General features: G+C 48.7%; 1 protein-coding gene across 2 annotated transcripts in view; it reads right to left on the bottom strand.

The window, feature by feature from the left end:
- Positions 1-486: 486 nt before the first annotated feature.
- masp1 (MBL associated serine protease 1) overlaps positions 487-19514 on the bottom strand; it is a 55987-nt gene continuing 36959 nt past the window's right edge. The window contains exons 9-12 of one of the 2 annotated variants that reach the window (XM_048980096.1): positions 14751-14888; positions 14604-14678; positions 2343-14024; positions 487-1770 (exon numbers count right to left, since the gene is read on the bottom strand). In XM_048980096.1, coding sequence (XP_048836053.1) covers positions 13156-14024; positions 14604-14678; positions 14751-14888 — 1082 coding nt within the window. In that variant the 3' untranslated portion in view covers positions 487-1770; positions 2343-13155. Of the gene's footprint in view, positions 1771-2342; positions 14025-14603; positions 14679-14750; positions 14889-19514 lie in introns of those variants that run through there. The other variant, XM_048980098.1, reaches the window with a different exon arrangement.

The following is a 19514-nucleotide window of genomic DNA, read 5'->3' as shown; positions in this document are numbered from 1 at the left end:
GAATTAATTACTTATTTGCAATGATCCCGAGCAAACCACCACCTGACTGGTTTAGATCTCTGGACTCCGCCATCTCTAAATTCCTCTGGAAAGATAAACCCCCACGTATTAGCTTAAAAACACTGCAAAGGACTAAGGACAAAGGAGGACTAGATCTGCCTAACTTTCACCACTATTTCTTAGCCAACAGGCTCCAAAACATCTCAGGGTGGTTAAAACATACCCTCTTAGATGAGCCTTGGCTAGACGTAGAACAAGCACTATGCAATAATATAAAGGTGCATAAATATTAAACGACACGAATGCTTCAAAATCATCAGTATCAGCTCTTCTCTGACAGCGTGGTGGGAGTTTCTAAAAGCGACTGAGTCTTCATTAATCCCATGCAAACGTACTCCCATCTGGAACAACCCTGATGTACTACTAAATAATATGATAAACTTCCCAGATTGGAGTTGTAAAGGTATTAAATACTTGGAACATATATTCGAAGGAATAGACTTTATTCCCTTTGACATATTAGTTAAACGATATGGGATTAACAAGAACAAATTTTTAGAATATCAACAAGTTAAATCTATAGTAAAAAAGAAATTAGGGTTTAATCAAATCAAATTACAAATACCAAGTGTGGCAGAATTCCTTAATCTTAAAACCCCCAAATTACTGTCTAAAATATATAGGACACTTTCTAAAATGGATGAATCAATATCCCTTCCCATTGCAAAATGGGAGGCAGATCTATCAGTCAGCTGGGACCACAATTTCTGGTCTAAGATATGTTTAAAAACCTTTCAACTGATTAGAAATCCCAGTTTACAGTTAATACAATACAAAATCCTGCATAGAGTGCACTTTACAGGGCATCAGATGTTCAGGATGGGTTTTATGTCTTCTAACAACTGCTCACACTGTCAAGGCGACACACCTGACAGTTACATCCACGCTTTTTGGTTCTGTCCACCTACTCGGATGTTTTGGCTCAGGATCTGTGAAGACTTATCAAAGTGTCTGAAATATACCATTCCAGCCTCTCCTTCAGTCTGCTTGTTGGGCGACCTAGATGGTGTCACTACAGATTTTGACACAACCCACATGGCTTTCACCGCCTTATGCATTGCTAAGAAGACTGTCCTTATGAACTGGAAGAATAAAAATAACCTTAATATCAACCAATATAGAGACAGTTTGTTGAACCATATTAGTCTTGATACAGCTTCTGCCGCCACACTAGATCAATCTCTCTGGGCTCCTTTGATCAGCTCCATCACCTAGTGGGGGTGGGGGGGTCAGGGTTTTGTCCTGCTTTGGTCGGTGTCGTTGGCATGGGGGGGCATATTGGCTTGGGGCGTCTGGGGGTTCCCTGGGGGTGGGTTGCTGGGGGGGTTCGGCGCTGGGACTGCGGTCCTGGCCTGGATGGGGCTTTGGTGGCTCTTGGGTGGGGTCCTTCTGGCGGCTGCAGGCGGCGCTGCTGGGGGAGCCTGTGCCGGCGGACGTAGGTTCCCGGCCTGGTGGCCGTGCTGTTCCTGGGTAGATCCGGGGCGGGCTTGGGGTTCTGGGGGCGCTCTGCCTCCAGGCCGGGATTCCGGCTGGGCTGGGGGGGCTTGGGTCCTGGTGGGTATGCCGCCGGGGTGTGGGTTGGTGCATGCACGGGGGCTCGGCCCCGGTGCGGGGGCCTTCGGCGCGTCGGTGGAGCCGGGGGCCTCTTCGGCTGGCGGGGAGGTTCTTACCATCTGTCCGCAGGGGATCCCTGCTTTTGGGGTATCCATTCTGCGGGGGTGGGGGGGGGGGAATCCAATAGAGGAGGAGGAGGGACTCAACCTGGATGTCTTTTGTCTTATGCAGTATGGGAGTTGACTGAATTCTGGGGTGGGGGTAGTTTTTCCTCTGGGGTGGGGGCCAGTGAGGCGCCTTGGGCTCTATGGGGCCGGGTGGCGCCGCTGCCTTGGGCCCCGGTCTGGATGGGCCTGGGCCCCCTGCCCTGGGTGGATTTCGGGGAGCGGGGGGTGCCTATGGGGCTCAGCGGGGGAGCTGGCTCCAGAGGGGGGGGGGGGACTTGCCCCCCCCCCATTCCTGTCCTCCCCATCCCAAAGTGCCTCCCTCCTCCCGCTCCATCACGCCACCACACACGTAGGGCTTTGAGGTGCAGGTGCGTTGCTGGGATACAGGGGAGGTATCCCTCCTCTGTCCCCTCGCGACCACCTGCATCTCAATCATACATCTCAATCATACATCACAACTTAGACACTCATCACTGACTCTCTCATGACACACACATTTAGGGCCTTGGGGGTGGGCACACAGTATGGCATCCAGAGGGCGGTCTGTTCATTCAGACTTACCTCTGGTGCCAGGGCCCACATCTCAATTTTAATTGCACATAGACATTGAGGGTTCTGGTGAGGGGCCGAGCTAACACCAACTGTTGGTCTGCAGGGGGTCTTTTCACACCCCCGTTCTCCGTTCGCCATTTGGGGCTGGGGGGCTGAGAGAGGAAGAGCTGGCCGTCTGGTCGGGGTCTGGACTGGTGGGCTTCTCGGCTGCTGCGGGGTCCGGGGTGGTCTTCTGGTCTCCTCGCCAGAGGAAAAAAATGGGGTATATATGGGGATTGAGAGTATGTGTACAGCGTTCATTTCTGTGTGTCTCCATGTTGGATGAATGTGTAAATATTTGTTTATGTGTGCATGAGGGTGGGAACGTATGCTTGTATATGTGTATGCCTGTTTGTCTATACGCATGTGTCAGGTTGGGTCCTAGACTCCACCCGAAATAACATCTCGGGCTCTATTCCCCCCCGCCACACTCCCTGCCGGTGGATGGGGCCCCCGGCCGCTGGTGCGTTAGTGGTTCTCGTTGTCCGGGGCTGGGTGCTGGGGTGGGTGCTGGCTCACCCTCGGCGGTTGCCTGGCGGGATCTGGCCCTCCTGGCTCTGTCGGGCCCTTGCTGGGGGGTGGGGGGGCCCTTGGATCTCTGGGCCCAGGGCCTGGTCTGCCCTGGTGGGGCCAGCCACTGGCGGAGCCTGCGGGCTCGCCGCCACGGCCCCCTGGGGCTCCTGCACTGTAGCTGCTGGATGGCCTCCCTCCGGAGCTCTCTTCTGCCCTTTTCTGGGTGAGGGGCTGCTATTCTTCTTGCGGCGGTCCTCCAGGGGCTCCCATGCCCTGGGGGGCCTCTGGATATCTGGGGTCCGGGCCTCCTCCGTGTCGGCTTCATGTCCTTGGGGATGGGGCTGTGGCTCTCCACACACACTACTAGACATTTACATGGAGTAACCTTTTGAACACCAGCGCGCTCACATACACAGGTGTGCACACAGGGGTACAAACAGGTACTCACAGACACATACAGGTGTACACACAGGTTCTCACAGACACATACAGGTGTACACACAGGTTCTCAGACACACACTGTCTTGATCGGCTGTTGCTCCTTAACATTCTCATTGTGATTCGTACAGATGTTGGTTGTTGTTTTCTCTCATCAGCAGGTATTGTAGCAGATTATCTGTGGTTTTCTTTCTTCTTTTCCTTTTTTTTTTTCTCTTTTCCCTCACTCCCTCTCTATTTCCCTTCTTCTCTGTTTTCGTCCTTCTGTCCCCCTCTCTCTCCCTCTCTTGAGGAAATAAATAAAAAAAGAATAAATAAACAGAAATAAAGTAGTCCTCCGCAGAGGGGGGGTGGTGGAGGGAATATAAAAAAAAAAAAAAATGTACAAGTCTATTTCTGTCTGTTTTTTCGCGATAAGTTGGTAAACGACTAAGTTAGGGTGCTTTGATCACACATTGCTATCAGCAACCTAAAGTTAAACTCTAAAGCCCCCCGACCTCCGGGGTGTGTGTGTTTGTGTGCATGCGCGTGAATAAACATTTACTGAAAAAACGTATTTATTAAAATAACTAAGACTTTACTCTGTCAAAGTTTTTTAAAAATGTGTTTTGATGCGTGTCACTAAATGCTGCCTAAATGCACTAAACTGTCTGGCAACGCTCATTCATGATACCTGGGTTGATACAGAACAAGTTCCAACTAGTTTCATTTGGTTCGGATATCAGCTGACCTAGCTCAATAATTTTGAATTCATTTCCACACCCCTCACAGCCACACCCACCACCACGGACCCGGCAGACATCCATTCTGATGAACTGTCATATGCCCCCAGTAAGATTACACTAAGGGAAATTGGTTCGTTTTCAGCTAGGCTGACCCCTCTGGGCTCTCGGTCTAAATACATCATGGTTAGATTTTTTTTCCGACTTCAGACGGCACTGCAAAACGTCACCATGTCACATGGTACAAAAACCTCACGAGAGCAAGACGACTTAAGACTTACAGGGTGCGTTTGACTTGGGCTTTATCACCGCCCCTTCCCCTCCTGCTCACAGCAGACACGCATCGTGTGGTTGAGAAATCCGTGCGGCTTGGAAAAAAAATAGAGAAAATAAAAAAGCGGCTCTGACTCCGGCTCACAGGCAGGAGCCGGCTCCGATCGTTCACTTCAAAGAGCCGTTTCGTTCGCGACCGACACATGACTAGTGGTGTGTGGGTATCGTGGCTGCACGCACAAGCGCGACATGGAGAGAGAGAGCGAGAGTTATTTTAACAAGGATCGCCCGCGTTATTCCTTGATTCTTGTTGTCGAAATGCTTAAGATGTTTTATTTTAAATAGTTTTTGCTTTTGAAAAAGAGTTTCATTGCTTAAACGATGTGGTTAAAGGGGCTTATTTGAAATAAAAGAGCAGCATGTGTCCCCGTTGTTGTCATACGTACCAGAACTGCGCTGTTTGTCGAGCCATTACTGAGCCTGATACACTGTTGTTTAGGTTCTTCCTCAATTCTCATTGTCTAAATGATTTATATCCCACTCATACTAATTAAAAATAGCGCAAAAAGAGCAAAATGTGTCCTAAATTCTTGGCCGTTCCTACACCACCCACCCTGTCGCTAAATGTATCCGGGGGTGTTGTGTTAGAGATTGACTTTTATTTTAATTACAAATAGATTATCCATCCATCCATCCATCATCTCCCGCTTAATCCGGGGTCGGGTCGCGGGGGCAGCAGCCTCAGCAGGGAGACCCAGACTTCCCTCTCCCCGGCCACTTTGTCCAGCTCCTCTGGGGGGATCCCGAGGCGTTCCCAGGCCAGCCGAGAGACATAGTCTCTCCAGCGTGTCCTAGGTCTTCCCCAGGGTCTCCTCCCAGTGGGACATGCCCGGAATACCTCCCCAGGGAGGCGTCCCGGAGGCATCCTGATCAGATGCCCGAGCCACCTCATCTGGCTCCTCTCGATGCGGAGGAGCAGCGGCTCTACTCTGAGTCCCTCCCGAATGACTGAACTCCTCACCCTATCTCTAAGGGAGAGCCCAGCCACCTTGCGGAGGAAACTTATTTCGGCCACTTGTACCCGCGATCTCGTTCTTTCGGTCACTACCCATAGCTCATGACCATAGGTGAGGGTAGGAACGTAGATCGACTGGTAAATCGAGAGCTTCGCCTTTTGGCTCAGCTCTCTCTTCACCATGACAGAACGATGCGGCGCCTGCATGACTGCTGACGCCGCACCGATCCGCCTGTCAATCTCCCGCTCCATCGTTCCCCCACTCGTGAACAAGATCCCGAGATACTTAAACTCCTCCAATTAGGGGAGGACCCCATCCCCAACCCGGAGAGAGCATTCTACCCTTTTCCGAATGAGAACAATGGTCTCGGATTTGGAGGTGCTGATTCTCATCCCAGCCGCTTCGCACTCGGCTGCGAACTGCTCCAGTGAGAGCTGAAGGTCACGGTTCGATGAGGCTAACAGAACCACATCATCCGCAAAAAGCAGAGACATTAATCCTGAGGTCACCGAACCGGACGCCCTCAACGCCCCAGCTGCGCCTAGAAATTCTGTCCATAAAAACTATGAACAGAATCGGTGACAAAGGGCAGCCCTGATGGAGTCCAACCCTCACCGGAAACGAGTCCGACTTATTGCCGCCCATGCGGACCAAACTCTGGCACCGGTCATACAGGGACCGAACCGCCCTGAAAAGGGAGCCCGGTACCCCATACTCCCGGGGCACTCCCCACAGGACCCCCCGAGGGACACGGTCGAATGCCTTCTCCAAGTCCAAAAAACACATGTAGACTGGTCGGGCAAACTCCCATGAACCCTCCAGAACCCTGCTGAGAGTATAGAGCTGGTCCACTGTTCCACGGCCAGGGCGAAAACCACACTGCTCCTCCTGAATCCGAGGTTCGACAATCCGGCGGACCCTCCTTTCCGGGACCCCCGAATAGACCTTGCCAGGGAGGCTGAGGAGTGTGATCCCCCTGTAGTTGGAGCACACCCTCTGGTCCCCCTTCTTTAAGAGGGGGACCACCACCCCGGTCTGCCAATCCAGAGGCACTGCCCCCGATGTCCACACGATGCTGTAGATGCGTGTCAACCAGGACAGCCCCGCAGCATCCAGAGCCTTGAGGAACTCTGGGCGAATCTCATCCACCCCTGGGGCCCGGCCACCGAGGAGCTTTTTGACCACCTCAGTGACCTCCACCCCCGAGATAGGCGAGTCCACCCCCAAGTCCCCACACTCTGCTTCCATATCGGAAGGCGTGTCGGTGGGATTGAGGAGGTCTTCGAAGTACTCCCCCCACTGACCCAAAACGTCCCGAGCTGAGGTCAGCAGCGCATCATCCCCACGATAAATAGTGTTGATGCTGCACCGCTTTCCCGCCCGGAGCCGCCGGATGGTGGACCAGAATCTCCTCGAAGCTGTCCGGAAGTCGTTCTCCATGGCCTCACCGAACTCCTCCCACACCCGAGTTTTTGCCTCAGCGACCGCCAAAGCCGCATCCCGCTTGGCCTGCCGGTAGCCGTCAGCTGCGTCTGGAGTCCCACAGGCCAGAAAGGCCTGATAAGACTCCTTCAGCTTGACGGCATCCCTTACCACCGCTGTCCACCGCCGCCGCGACAGGCACCGACCACCGGCCGCAGCTCCGGTCAGCCGCCTCCACAATGGAGGCACGGAACATGGCCCATTCGGACTCAATGTCCCCCGCCTCCCCCAGGATATGGGAGAAGTTCTGCTGGAGGTAGGAGTTGAAACTCTCCCTGACAGGGGATTCCGCCAGACGTTCCCAGCAGACCCTCACTATACGCTTGGGCCTGCCAGGCCTGGCCGGCTTCCTCCCCCACCAGCGGAGCCAACCCACCACCAGGTAGTGATCGGTTGACAGCTCCGCCCCTCTCTTCACCCGAGTGTCCAAAACATGCGGCCGCAAGTCCGACGACACGACTACAAAGTCGATCATCGAACTGCGGCCTAGGGTGTCCTGGTGCTACGTGCACATATGGACACCCTTATGCTTGAACATGGTGTTCATTATGGACAGTCCGTGACGAGCACATAAGTCCAATAACAAAACACCGCTCGGGTTCAGATCGGGGGGGCCGTTCCTCCCAGTCACGCCCGTCCAGGTCTCACTGTCGCTGCCCACGTGATCATTGAAGTCCCCCAGCAGAACAAGGGAGTCCCCAGGAGGAGCGCTCTCCAACACCCCTTCCAAGGACTCCAAAAAGGGTGGGTATTCTGAACTGCTGTTTGGCGCATAAGCGCAAACAACAGTCAGGACCCATCCCCCCACCCGAAGGCGGAGGGAGGCTACCCTCTCGTCCACTGCGGTAAACCCCAATGTACAGGCACCCAGCCTGGGGGCAATAAGTATGCCCACGCCCGCTTGGCGCCTCTCCCCGCGGGCAACTCCAGAGTGGAAAAGGGTCCAACCCCCCTCAAGGAGACTGGTTCCAGAGCCCAAGCCGTGCGTCGAGGTGAGTCCGACTATATCTAGCCGGAACTTCACAACTTCGCGCACCAGCTCAGGCTCTTTCCCTATCAGAGAGGTGACATTCCATGTCCCTAGAGCTAGCTCCCCGCCTTTGGCCGCCGCCCAGATCACCTCGCACCCGACTCCTATGGCCCCTCCCATGGGTGGTGAGCCCATTGGAGGGGGGACCCACGTGCCTTGTTCGGGCAGCGCCCGACCAGGCCCCATGGGTGTAGGCCTGTCCACCAGGCGCTCGCCATCGAGCCCCACCCCCAGAAAATGCTCAGAGCGCTTTACTTTATTATTCACATTGGCAGGAAAATGCTTCATTACTTAAAAAACGTTATGGTTATAGGGGTTTATTTGAAATAACTGGCACTCCGCATTCATCCTGCTATGTTTTATTATTCCTAAACGTAATAAAAAAAACATTAATAAAATACATGTAATGTATTTTTATTCTATTAAAGTTTAACGGCAATCTCCCAAACCATATGTCCCCCTATCGGCAACACGTGGCATAAGCATTTAGCCCCCAACCAATCAGAATAAAGGATACGCCTCCTCGCGCTTATGACGTCAGAAGCGGAGCAAAATTAAGCTCCGCCCAATGTACCATTTAATATCTCTTACCTGTGATGCCTTACAGAATATATGTTTATGTATGTTTTATGTTCCATGTATGACCCGCTGCCTTACCTCTGGTTGCCTGGCAATTGGAAGAAGACTCGGCTTCGGCATTGGCTTATCTTCCTTGCTCTCCTCTCTCTATTTGACTATCCCTGCCGGCCCCTGGAGGATGGGCTTCCCCTTTGAGTCTGGTCCCTCTCAAGGTTTCTTCCTTCCAGGGAGTTTTTCCTTGCCACTGTCGCCTATGGCTTACTCACTGGGGGCTTTGGGTGAGGATACTGTAAAGCGCTTTGAGACAATGCAATGTTGTGATAATGCGCTATATAAAAATAAATTTGTTGTTGTTGTTATGTTCTAATATAATTATTTCTGTTATTTCAGTTTTACTCATTTACCATACCAACATGCTCTATAAGAGTCAATATTAAACAGCAAGAAAGCTATGTGCTGACTCTTGTGTTGTTTACTGAGGGAGTTTGGCTGGCTGTCTACTTATGGTTATTTAACACCATTAGGAGAGCAGCACAGTGGGGATCATATCATCTGCCAACATAGTAACAAAGTGAACCGCTACATTCACAGTCATTGATGCCATCTACTCATGTCCCAGTCTATGGCATCGAGTGAATCCTGTAGTGTGGCTTCTGATCGGGCAGAAATTCACCTCTCATGACTCGAGCTTCCTATGGAATCATTTGTTTATGTTTCGGCATGAGTAAAATAGTTTTGTGATCCAATCTTTGTTGGACATTTGACGTGTTGGTGAAAGTTCGGCATAACTTCACTGAAGTCCCCCACCATGCTGAGCACTGCACCCTGGTGTTTGTTTTCGGTTGCACTAAGCACATTGTCTAATTCAGACAAAGCCATGTCTGTGTCTGCATGGGGTGGGATGTAAACCACCCGGGGGATAATTGAACTGAACTCATGAGACAGGTTGAATAAACAGCACTTAATTGTCATGTTCCAGATGAAGTGAGCAGGAGCGAGAGGGAACAGAAACACTGTTTGCCTCGCACCACTTAGTGTTCCCCACGAAACAGATTCCCCCATCTTCAGATTTCTTAGCCTCTCGCATTCTGTCCATGTGGAAAATGGAGAATCAAACTGTGTCTGACAGAGACACTGCTTGATCCGGCACTAGACGAGACAGCTATGTCTCAGTAAAACACAGAATGTTAGTCTCTCACATCCTGTTAGAAAGTCAGTCTTGCTTTGAGATTCTTCAGCTTGTTCTCCATTGACTGTATGTTTGCAAGCCGAATGCTAGGCTGTGGAGGGTGATGGGCATGTTTGTTCCAGACTCCCGCATGGGTTCCACAGCCTTTCTTTGTCTTCACAGGGTTTCTTGATCGTATCCTTTGTCCTCATTTGCATTTTAGAGCATCTTGACCGGCCATGACGGATTGGGTTCTGCAGTCCCCTCCTCGCCATCCAGCTCCAGGCCCTCATTGCCCTCTAGTATCCATCCATCAGTCTTCTTGTCTTCCTCCAGCACCCATTCTTCACTCCTCAGTTGCCCACTGGGTCTACCTCCATCTCCAGTTGTGCCACTGCTCAGCCAAGCTATCCAACTCTTTAGCCCCTCATTAGTCCATGCACTCTTCCCCTACTCTGCGTGGGTCTCTACTTCCTGCCCTTGGTTTTGTCCCTCAGATTCAGTGTCCTGTCTCTAACATGTTCATCCCTGGGTCTGTCCCTCAGTTCCCGTGTCCTGGCCCCAATTTGTCCATCCCTAGCCCTGTCCTTCATCTGTCAGCCTTTAGTTCTCAAGTTCTGTCCCCTGCAGTATTTCCTTTTCTGGCAGTCCTGCCCCAGCTCACCATGTTTATCTGCCATTGTTCCCCTCTTGTTCCACCTCCTGGCTCTGCCTGTCCTATTCCTTGTTTTCTGACTGTGTGTTTTCCCCCTTGTTCTGTGTCTTGGTTTGGTTTTTGTTTCCCTGTGCTTGCAGGCCTTGGTGGTGCCCTCAGCAGCAGCAACTATCTTCTCCAGGACTTTTTACAAAAATGGTACGTTCGAGATATATCTGTAATTGCTGAGCTCATGTGTATCCAAACTTGGCTTCTTCACTAGAGGCCTGATTACTGCCACTATACTGTATATGTGTTCTTTGTAAATATAACATGCATGCACCAATAACTGAATGTCATACCATGACCTAGCGTGCTGCAGGGTTGCAGTGAAACCCCTCTCGGGAATTTATTAGGCAGGCAAGACGAGTACAGGAGCACGAACAAGCAACAATGACAGAACTAGACAGTACAATACTGAGAGGCACTTAAATACAGAGGAAATGAGATTAACAAGAGATGGCTCGAGGGAGAAGGGTCTGGCTGCATGATATTCTGTGAGGCACATCCACTGACAGACAGGAAGTCCACATTGGGCCAGGTAATGATGTCAATCTAGTTCCACCGAGAAGCACACCGAAAGTCGACCGGTGAACCCCACAATAAAATACTCACAAATGTTAGTGGCACATGTCCATTGTTTAATCACGATTTCTGTGCTATCAGGCAAAATATTGGAAAAAGACAGTAAAATGGTAAGTACATGTTGGTGTTATTTGTTTAAATGTATTTAATAGTCTTAAGGATGTGAACTAGGTATGGATCGGTACCGACACTGACCCAAATATCGAATTGGTGCGCCTCTATTTATACTGTTGTATTTGAAGTTGTATTGCATTATTTAAATACTGCCTTCGGTTTTTTGAGGAGGAATATTATTTGGTGTATGCTGCATTTACTCATTCAATTCACCTGTGCAGCTATGGAATGAAACTTTAACAGTAAGACGCAACTTTTTTGTTTTTTTTATGTGGTGCAAGGTTTTAAAATCCTTAAAAATGGTACTGTGGCTTGAGAGAATGGTACAGGTTGACTACACCACTCCAGGGGCACCCACCCTGGGAATACCCACAGTTACAGTTACCCACAGTTAACCTAAGCTGTCATACCCCCTTTGGAAGCAGTTGACCTTTCATGCCCCCTATTGTGTAATGTCTGTGTTTTGCTTCATGTTTCTTTCGGTGTCTGAAGAAAAAAAACCCAAAAAAGGCTAAAATAGGTTTCCTATTGCTCTCATTTGAAAAACATAAATTGAAGGTGAAAAAGCAGGGTGAAAATTTACCGGAGTGGGGAGCAATCTGGAGGCTCTGGGGAGTTTTACTTACACGAAAATGTTCTGAGGGCAAAAGGAAAAATGATTGGTTCACAGACATAACCAATCAGATTGTTGAGGAAGTGGGTCCAGACAGCTAGAAGAGGCGAGACCAAGACATCTGATTGGTTGGTCCTGCCTCTTATTTGCTTAGACCCACCACCTCAACAATCCGATTTGTTATGTCTATGAACCAAACATTTCTCCTAATTTTTCCTGCCCTCTGAACATTTTTGTGTAAGAAACTCCCATGAGTAATCTTTAGTGGCTGGCAGTGGGGGGATCATACAACTGCATGTGCGATTAGTGGAAATTCTCATCACTCTGCTCCACTCACATGCTCTGGTTCCACAACACATTTATGCACACCCTCAACCTGGGAGTTGTTTCGCTTTGCGCCCCCCTCCCATCCACAGTTCTATGGCATAGGGTATTAGTTAACATACTACTGGCTACAGAGATACAATTTGATATGTTATGTATATATGTCACATGTGGATGAATAAAAAATTATTTTAAAAAAACATTGGGTAACGCTAATTAGGGGCAGGTTGATTGTTCGGGGACAAGATGTTTAAAAGGTTGTAAGGAATCCACCCTGTTACACTACCAAATATCGACAAAATGTATGCAAATTTTTGACCCACTCAAACTGTAATCAAATTAACAAAATCTGAGGAGTGGATGAAAGAGTTTTAATGACTTCAACCTAAGTGTACGTAAACTTCCAACTGCAACAGTACAGCATGCTTTTAATGAAATATGTTCAATATTTTTACTTCTCTACAACCCAGAGCAGCATAAGCAGTTAGATGGTAGATGGACTGACAGATGTTTTTACTTATGAAATTGTCTTGTTTGAACCTTATAAACAAACTACCCTATTTTCAATCATTTTCAACTCATTCATGTACACAGCTGATGTCTGGGTATGGTAATCACCATAAGCTCCAAAAAACAAAAGCATTGCTTTAAAACACATTTATTTATGTCAATAAGTATTGTCAGAAAAATGACAAATAAAGATAATTTCACTTAAGATGCAATTATGCTATACACAATTCAGTCTGGATTAAATAGAGAAAATATAGGGCTAACTTTGATAGCTTGGAATATTATGCAAAACTGCTCAGAATTCATGTTTAGGTGCAATTTCCTGTGAAATATTAGGAGTATGGTGCTAAAGGTACTGTGGCTGTACGCATACCTATAAATTAGTGTCTGTGTAGAGTTTGCATGGTTTCCCCATGCTTGTATGACTTTTCTGTAGGTTTCTTTTGCAAAACATACGTATGCCTCTAAATGGCTCTGTGTCTGAATGTGTGTACGTGAAGTATGTGTCAGCTGGTTCCAGGATTCCTGTGGCCCTCTACTGGTTGATTAGTTATGGAAGACGGATGGATGCTACTAAAACATTACAAATATGTACTCTAAAGTAAAAATTACTTAAGTAACATATAGAATATACTGTATATGGAAAGAATTGGAGTGTAATTTTCAAAGTGAGTATACTGTTGTTTTGTTCCCCACAGAAATATGTTTTTCCTATGAATACTTTACCACCAACTTCCCAGATTCAGGTGACTCTGCAGCCATTCGACATAGTTGGACAGTTTGGTGTAAACTCCATAGACACGCTGGCTTCCACAATCTTCTGGGCCCCCCCAAGACACCAGTCCCTGAGCAACCCACCTCCCAGTATCAGGATCCACCATTACAAATGCTCCTCCGCTGTCACCTAAGCATGTGTCACGCCCACCCTCAAAAAATCCCGCACAGAACATATTGTCTGTAATGTTGTACTTTCCAGACCTAGAAGCATAGCTAGATTGGCATTCCTCCTTTGCCACCACTGGCAGTTTCACATATTGCAACATATCAGTTACGACACCTGTATCAGAGGTCACCATACTGTCAATGGATGTGTTAAGGTTTGATATTCCCCATCCAGCAACCAAACCAAGCATGTTGGGCAGCAGCTCACTACGACTCTGGCCATGGGGAGGCAGGCATACTGGCAGGACGAGTGCATTCATCAGCACTCTCTGGCTCATCTTGACCAAGGCGATGTCATTGTTGTAGTTGCGGGGGTCAAAGTGTGGGTGCAATACTAGTTTCTCAATGGAACGGTTGAGGGCCAGGTGTTTGCTGTGGATACGGTGAAGGCCCATGTAGACCTGCACATACTCTGGTGCCACGGGGACCACAGAGGCATCGCGGCGCTGTGAGCGCAGAACGTGGGCAGCTGTCAGTACCCACAAGTCAGAGATCAGCGCCCCACTTCCAAACCAGCGGTCTTCAGGAACACGGGTGGCATCCTCCACCAGGAGTAGCACCTGCCAGGGGAACTGACCTGGGGATGCTATGTGCCCTCCCACAATCCTCTTCAACAAGGATGGCAAAGCTTGCTCCGGCTTCCCGCATGCTGGAGACACATACATTTGGCATCCACGCAAAAAAGTTTGGGATTAATATGTGTGTGTGGACTTTTCATCTACACTAAAAAAATTTACATACAGTAAACGTTAACATTAGACTGACCACTGTGATCCTGGTGAAATATATAATCCCATAAGTTTTACCTACTAAATTGATTTTGCAAGTATAAATAAAAAGGAGACAGGACTGAATTTTGTATGTTTAAGGAGAATAAGCAAGAATAACTTACACAGGTGAATCCCTGTGAGTAAATTATGGAATCTGAAAGCGAACTGAGTTGAATTTAAGTCCCCGAATGATCCTGAACTTTGAATTATTGATCTTCAATGACCAATTCAATGACCAATAAATCTCACAGTGATCACTACTGCATCTCGCTCAGGTTACTTGGAATGGATACACAAATTTTTACAAAACACTAGTACATGTATCATGAGAAAAGCACATAGACTTCAAACGCACTGTCCTGGACGTTTGTCACAATAACCTAACTCACTGACAACTACAGCATGCATTTCTGCCATAAAAGCATTGGCCATTATACAATGAAATGGAGGAAGTTTACCTGGCAGACATGATGGAAGTTTGCTTCCAATTTCTTTGTTGGTCCACTCTCCTGTCTCTCCACAGACATAGGTACCTGTATTTCAAATAAACTCTAAGAAAAATGTCAGGATAAATGGGAAGAAAACATTATCAAGGATAATCTTACTGTTAATCCTAGGATGAATCTGGTACAGAGGGTCTTTGCAGGTGTAGTAGATCCTAGAGCCAAACAAAGTGCTGTTTCTGGATGTCTCGAAGATCACAACACCCATGGGAATCTCCCTTGGTGATTCACAGTCCACCACTGTTAAGATATGAGTAAAATATCAAGTGAGCAAGCGGGGGTACAGTTCAACTTATTGGAATTAATTGCTTGTCTAATTTGATTTTCTGTCTAATTGTCTAATTTGATTGCACCCTTTTGCTCAGAACAACTTGGGAAGTACAGTTGTGCTCCGTCTCCATCTAACCTGTTTTGTCCCTGTCTAGCCAGCAGAGGTCTCAGCTAGCAAGCCTGTTTCCTCTTCCATATGTCCTCTAATTAGTCACACCAGCTCCGTGCTCTCATTACCTGTCTATTTAGTATCTATTTGTTTTATGTTCCCCTGACCGGTCATTGTTAACATCTAAATGTATCCTATGGTGATCTGTGTTTTACAGAGCTTTGTTCTCCTAGTGTTCTACTGTGGTCCACTGCATTCCCTTTTGTTTCTATTACTCTGTTTTCTAATTTATAAACCAGTTTAACCCAGGTTCGAGTCTCCGCCTGGGTCACTTGTGTGTGGAGTTTGCATGTTCTCCCCATGTCGTCGTGGGGTTTCCTCCGGGTACTCCGGTTTCCCCCCACAGTCCAAAAAAATGCTGAGGCTAATTGGAATTGCTAAATTGCCCGTAGGTGTGCGTGTGAGAGTGAATGGTCTGTGAGTGTGCCCTGCGATGGGCTGGTCCCCCATTCTGGGTTGTTCCCTGCCTCATGCCCATTGCTTCCGGGATAGGCTTCGCACCCCCCGCGACCCAGTAGGATAAGCGATTAGGAAAATGGATGGATAGATAAACCAGTTTAATTTCCCCCAAAGCTGCATCTGGGTTGTCACATCTACATTTGACAGGTACCTGAACTCTGTGATTAGTAAGCCACAATAGTGAATAGAATGTTGTTGCTGTAATCATTAATGATGTGTGAGAAAAAAAATCACCTAGCCTTGCTGACTTTAAAAAGCTTAAGTTTCTCATAATAGATGTATTTTCTCCACTTACGTTCTGATTTCAAGCATTTGCTCTTTTTTTTATAAAGCTGCTGCGTTATTTCTGTTACTTTTTGCTTAATGAACACTGGTGTAACCTTTAAATTAGCTAATGTGTAGATTGCATGTATTACTTCAGCATTAAGTTGCTCCAGAAACCATCTACAGAACCAGCAGTTATGTGAAGTGACTTCATTAATGCATCCACAAATAGTTAACTATTATTCTCCCTTTTGAAAGTGGTCTGACACAGCCAATTCCATGACATCAGTGGAATTGACCTTTCATGATGATTGTGATGACATGTCCAGTGTATGCCAGTAAGAATGATTCGACTCATTTACATGCTACAGTATAGCACATAAAATGAGTCAAATGGCACAAATTGAGGGAAATCATTTGGGGGAACTGATTTGATGGTGCTTCAGTTCTGATCTAACCATGTTTCAGTTAAAAATATAAAATCAAGCTGAAAAGGGCTGAAATGCTTTATTGCAAAGAGACTGCATATTAAGTAGTGTTAGATTTATTGGTCCCACTTTACAATAAGGTTCCCTTTTGCCACTTATACATGGTAGTAACCAGTGGCCACTGCTCTAATACTTCAAGAGAAGCTCTGCCTCCTCTAAAATGTTATGAAAAATTTTGCCAAATATGTACTGTTGTATTTACATTGCTATTAAAAGGAGCGTACCAGAATGTGTTCAGAATCAGCAGAGGTCGTCATGACATGTTTTTTTTTTCTTATACATTACATTCCCATGGCTGCACGATCCAATAAAACCCACTGAAGTGGTGACTTCAATGGTATTTAGTTTTCAGTGCAGCAAAGCTAGATGGTTATTGGACAAATGCTTCAAGACAATGTTTCCAGGAAAGTTCAGCATCTCTGGGAGTAAATGGGCTGTCACTACCTAATCTGTGCCGGAAACCTGATTTTGACCATGCACAGAAATCTTCAGTCCAGATCAGGTCAGAATATGCTTTGATTTCAGTGCAGCAAAGCCAGATGTTTATTGGGCAAATGCTACAATGTGTCATTTCCAGGAAAGCTCAGCATCTCTGGGAGTAAAAAGGTTTTAAAATTATATTTCGGTATCAGTGCCTTTCAAATTCAGTCCCATGAGGATTTTTGACAAATAAAGTCTTTTCATTTTGTTCGATTTTCATTTATACATATCCTGCTGTAAATAAAAACACAAATATAGCATTCTTGAGTATGTTTCTTTTTTTTCTTAGTAAGGTTCGTTGATGAGTAGATTAGTAAAGTTGGATAATTTATTTAAAACTAGGTCGTAGGGTGGGGGACTAGCCAGCTTCTCCTGTTTGAAAGATCACCAGCCACCACTGGTAGTAACTCAACAATAAAAAACACCTTTGTTTATTAATGTCTATTAATTATTTACAAAGTATTACAACTTTATTAGTAGCCTGATTATAAACCATTCATAAACCTTTTATAACGGTAGTCTTATTGTAAAGCAGTACTGAAATGGTTCAGATGAGATGTCTCTGGATCTGTTATGTGTGGGCTGAGCATGCGCTGTTCTTTCTGTTACGCAATAGGACAGGAATGGCAGAGCTATGAATTCCAGCCTGATCTGAGAGGAGTCCTGAGTAGCACAAAGGGAGGTAGAACCCACATCATATCAGTAGCTGTCTGTAATGATTTGTCCATCACGCATACCAGCACTGGTAACTGAACCTGTCCCGTGTGGGAGAGGACACAGGATTCTGGCACATGCTGGGAGAGAAGGATAATTGGGTTTTAGAGGGGCCACTCTTGGAGCCGACACCTTATCGTGGTGGAGGGGTTTGCGTGTTACAATGATCCCAGGAGCTATGTTGTCTGGGGCTTTATGCCCCTGGTAGGGTCACCCAAGGCAAACAGGTCCTGGGTGAGGAACCAGACGAAGTGCGGCTCAAAAGACCCCTTATGATGAAGAAAATTTTGGAACCACGTTTTCCCTTGCCCGGACGCGGGTCACCGGGGCCCCCCCCTGGAGCCAGGCCTGGGGGTGGGGCTCGATGGCGAGCGCCTGGTGGCCAGGCCGACACCCATGAGGCCTGGTCGGGCGTAGCCCGAACAAAGCACGTGGATCCCCCCTCCAATGGGCTCACCACCCATGGGAGGGGCCATAGGGGTCGGGTGCGAGGTGATCTGGGCGGCGGCCAAAGGCGGGGACCTTGGCGGTCCGATCCTCGGCTGCAGAAGCTAGCTCTAGGGACATGGAATGTCACCTCTCTGATGGGGAAAGAGTCTGAGCTGGTGCGCGAAGTTGTGAAGTTCCGGCTAGATATAGTCGGACTCACCTCGACGCACGGTTTGGGCTCTGGAACCAGTCTCCTTGAGGCGGGTTGGACCCTTTTCCACTCTGGAGTTGCCCGCGGGGAGAGGCGCCGAGCGGGCGTGGGCATACTTATTGCCCCCAGGCTGGGTGCCTGTACATTGGGGTTTACCGCAGTGGACGAGAGGGTAGCTTCCCTCCACCTTCGGGTGGGGGGACGGGTCCTGACTGTTGTTTGCGCTTATGCGCCAAACAGCAGTTCAGAATACCCACCCTTTTTGGAGTCCTTGGAAGGGGTGTTGGAGAGCGCTCCTCCTGGGGACTCCCTTGTTCTGCTGGGGGACTTCAATGCTCACGTGGGCAGCGACAGTGAGACCTGGAGGGGCGTGATTGGGAGGAACGGCCCCCCCGATCTGAACCCGAGCGGTGTTTTGTTATTGGACTTATGTGCTCGTCACGGACTGTCCATAATGAACACCATGTTCAGGCATAAGGGTGTCCATATGTGCACTTGGCACCAGGACACCCTAGGCCGCAGTTCGATGATCGACTTTGTAGTCGTGTCATCGGACTTGCGGCCGCATGTTTTGGACACTCGGGTGAAGAGAGGGGCAGAGCTGTCAACCGATCACTACCTGGTGGTGGGTTGGCTCCGCTGGTGGGGGAGGAAGCCGGCCAGGCCTGGCAGGCCCAAGCGTTTAGTGAGGGTCTGCTGGGAACGTCTGGCGGAATCCCCTGTCAGGGAGAGTTTCAACTCCTACCTCCAGCAGAACTTCTCCCATATCCCGGGGGAGGCGGGGGACATTGAGTGCGAATGGGCCATGTTCCGTGCCTCCATTGTGGAGGCGGCTGACCGGAGCTGCGGCCGTAAGGTGGTCGGTGCCTGTCGCGGCGGCAATCCCCGAACCCGCTGGTGGACACCGGTGATAAGGGATGCCGTCAAGCTGAAGAAGGAGACTTATCGGGCCTTTCTGGCCTGTGGGACTCCAGACGCAGCTGACGGCTACCGGCAGGCCAAGCGGGATGCGGCTTTGGCGGTCACTGAGGCAAAAACTCGGGTGTGGGAGGAGTTTGGTGAGGCCATGGAGAACGACTTCCGGACGGCTTCGAGGAGATTCTGGTCCACCATCCGGCGGCTCCGGGCGGGAAAGCGGTGCAGCATCAACACTATTTATGGTGGGGATGGTGCGCTGCTGACCTCAGCTCGGGACGTTTTGGGTCGGTGGAGGGAGTACTTCGAAGACCTCCTCAATCCCACCGACACGCCTTCCGATATGGAAGCAGAGTGTGGGGACTTGGGGGTGGACTCGCCTATCTTGGGGGTGGAGGTTGCTGAGGTGGTCAAAAAGCTCCTCGGTGGCCGGGCCCCAGGGGTGGACGAGATTCGCCCAGAGTTCC

The sequence above is a fragment of the Brienomyrus brachyistius genome, chromosome 17 (assembly GCF_023856365.1).
Source record: "Brienomyrus brachyistius isolate T26 chromosome 17, BBRACH_0.4, whole genome shotgun sequence".
Lineage (NCBI taxonomy): Eukaryota > Metazoa > Chordata > Actinopteri > Osteoglossiformes > Mormyridae > Brienomyrus > Brienomyrus brachyistius.
Note: the sequence above shows the minus strand (reverse complement) of the source record. Positions and strands in the feature narration are given on the sequence as shown.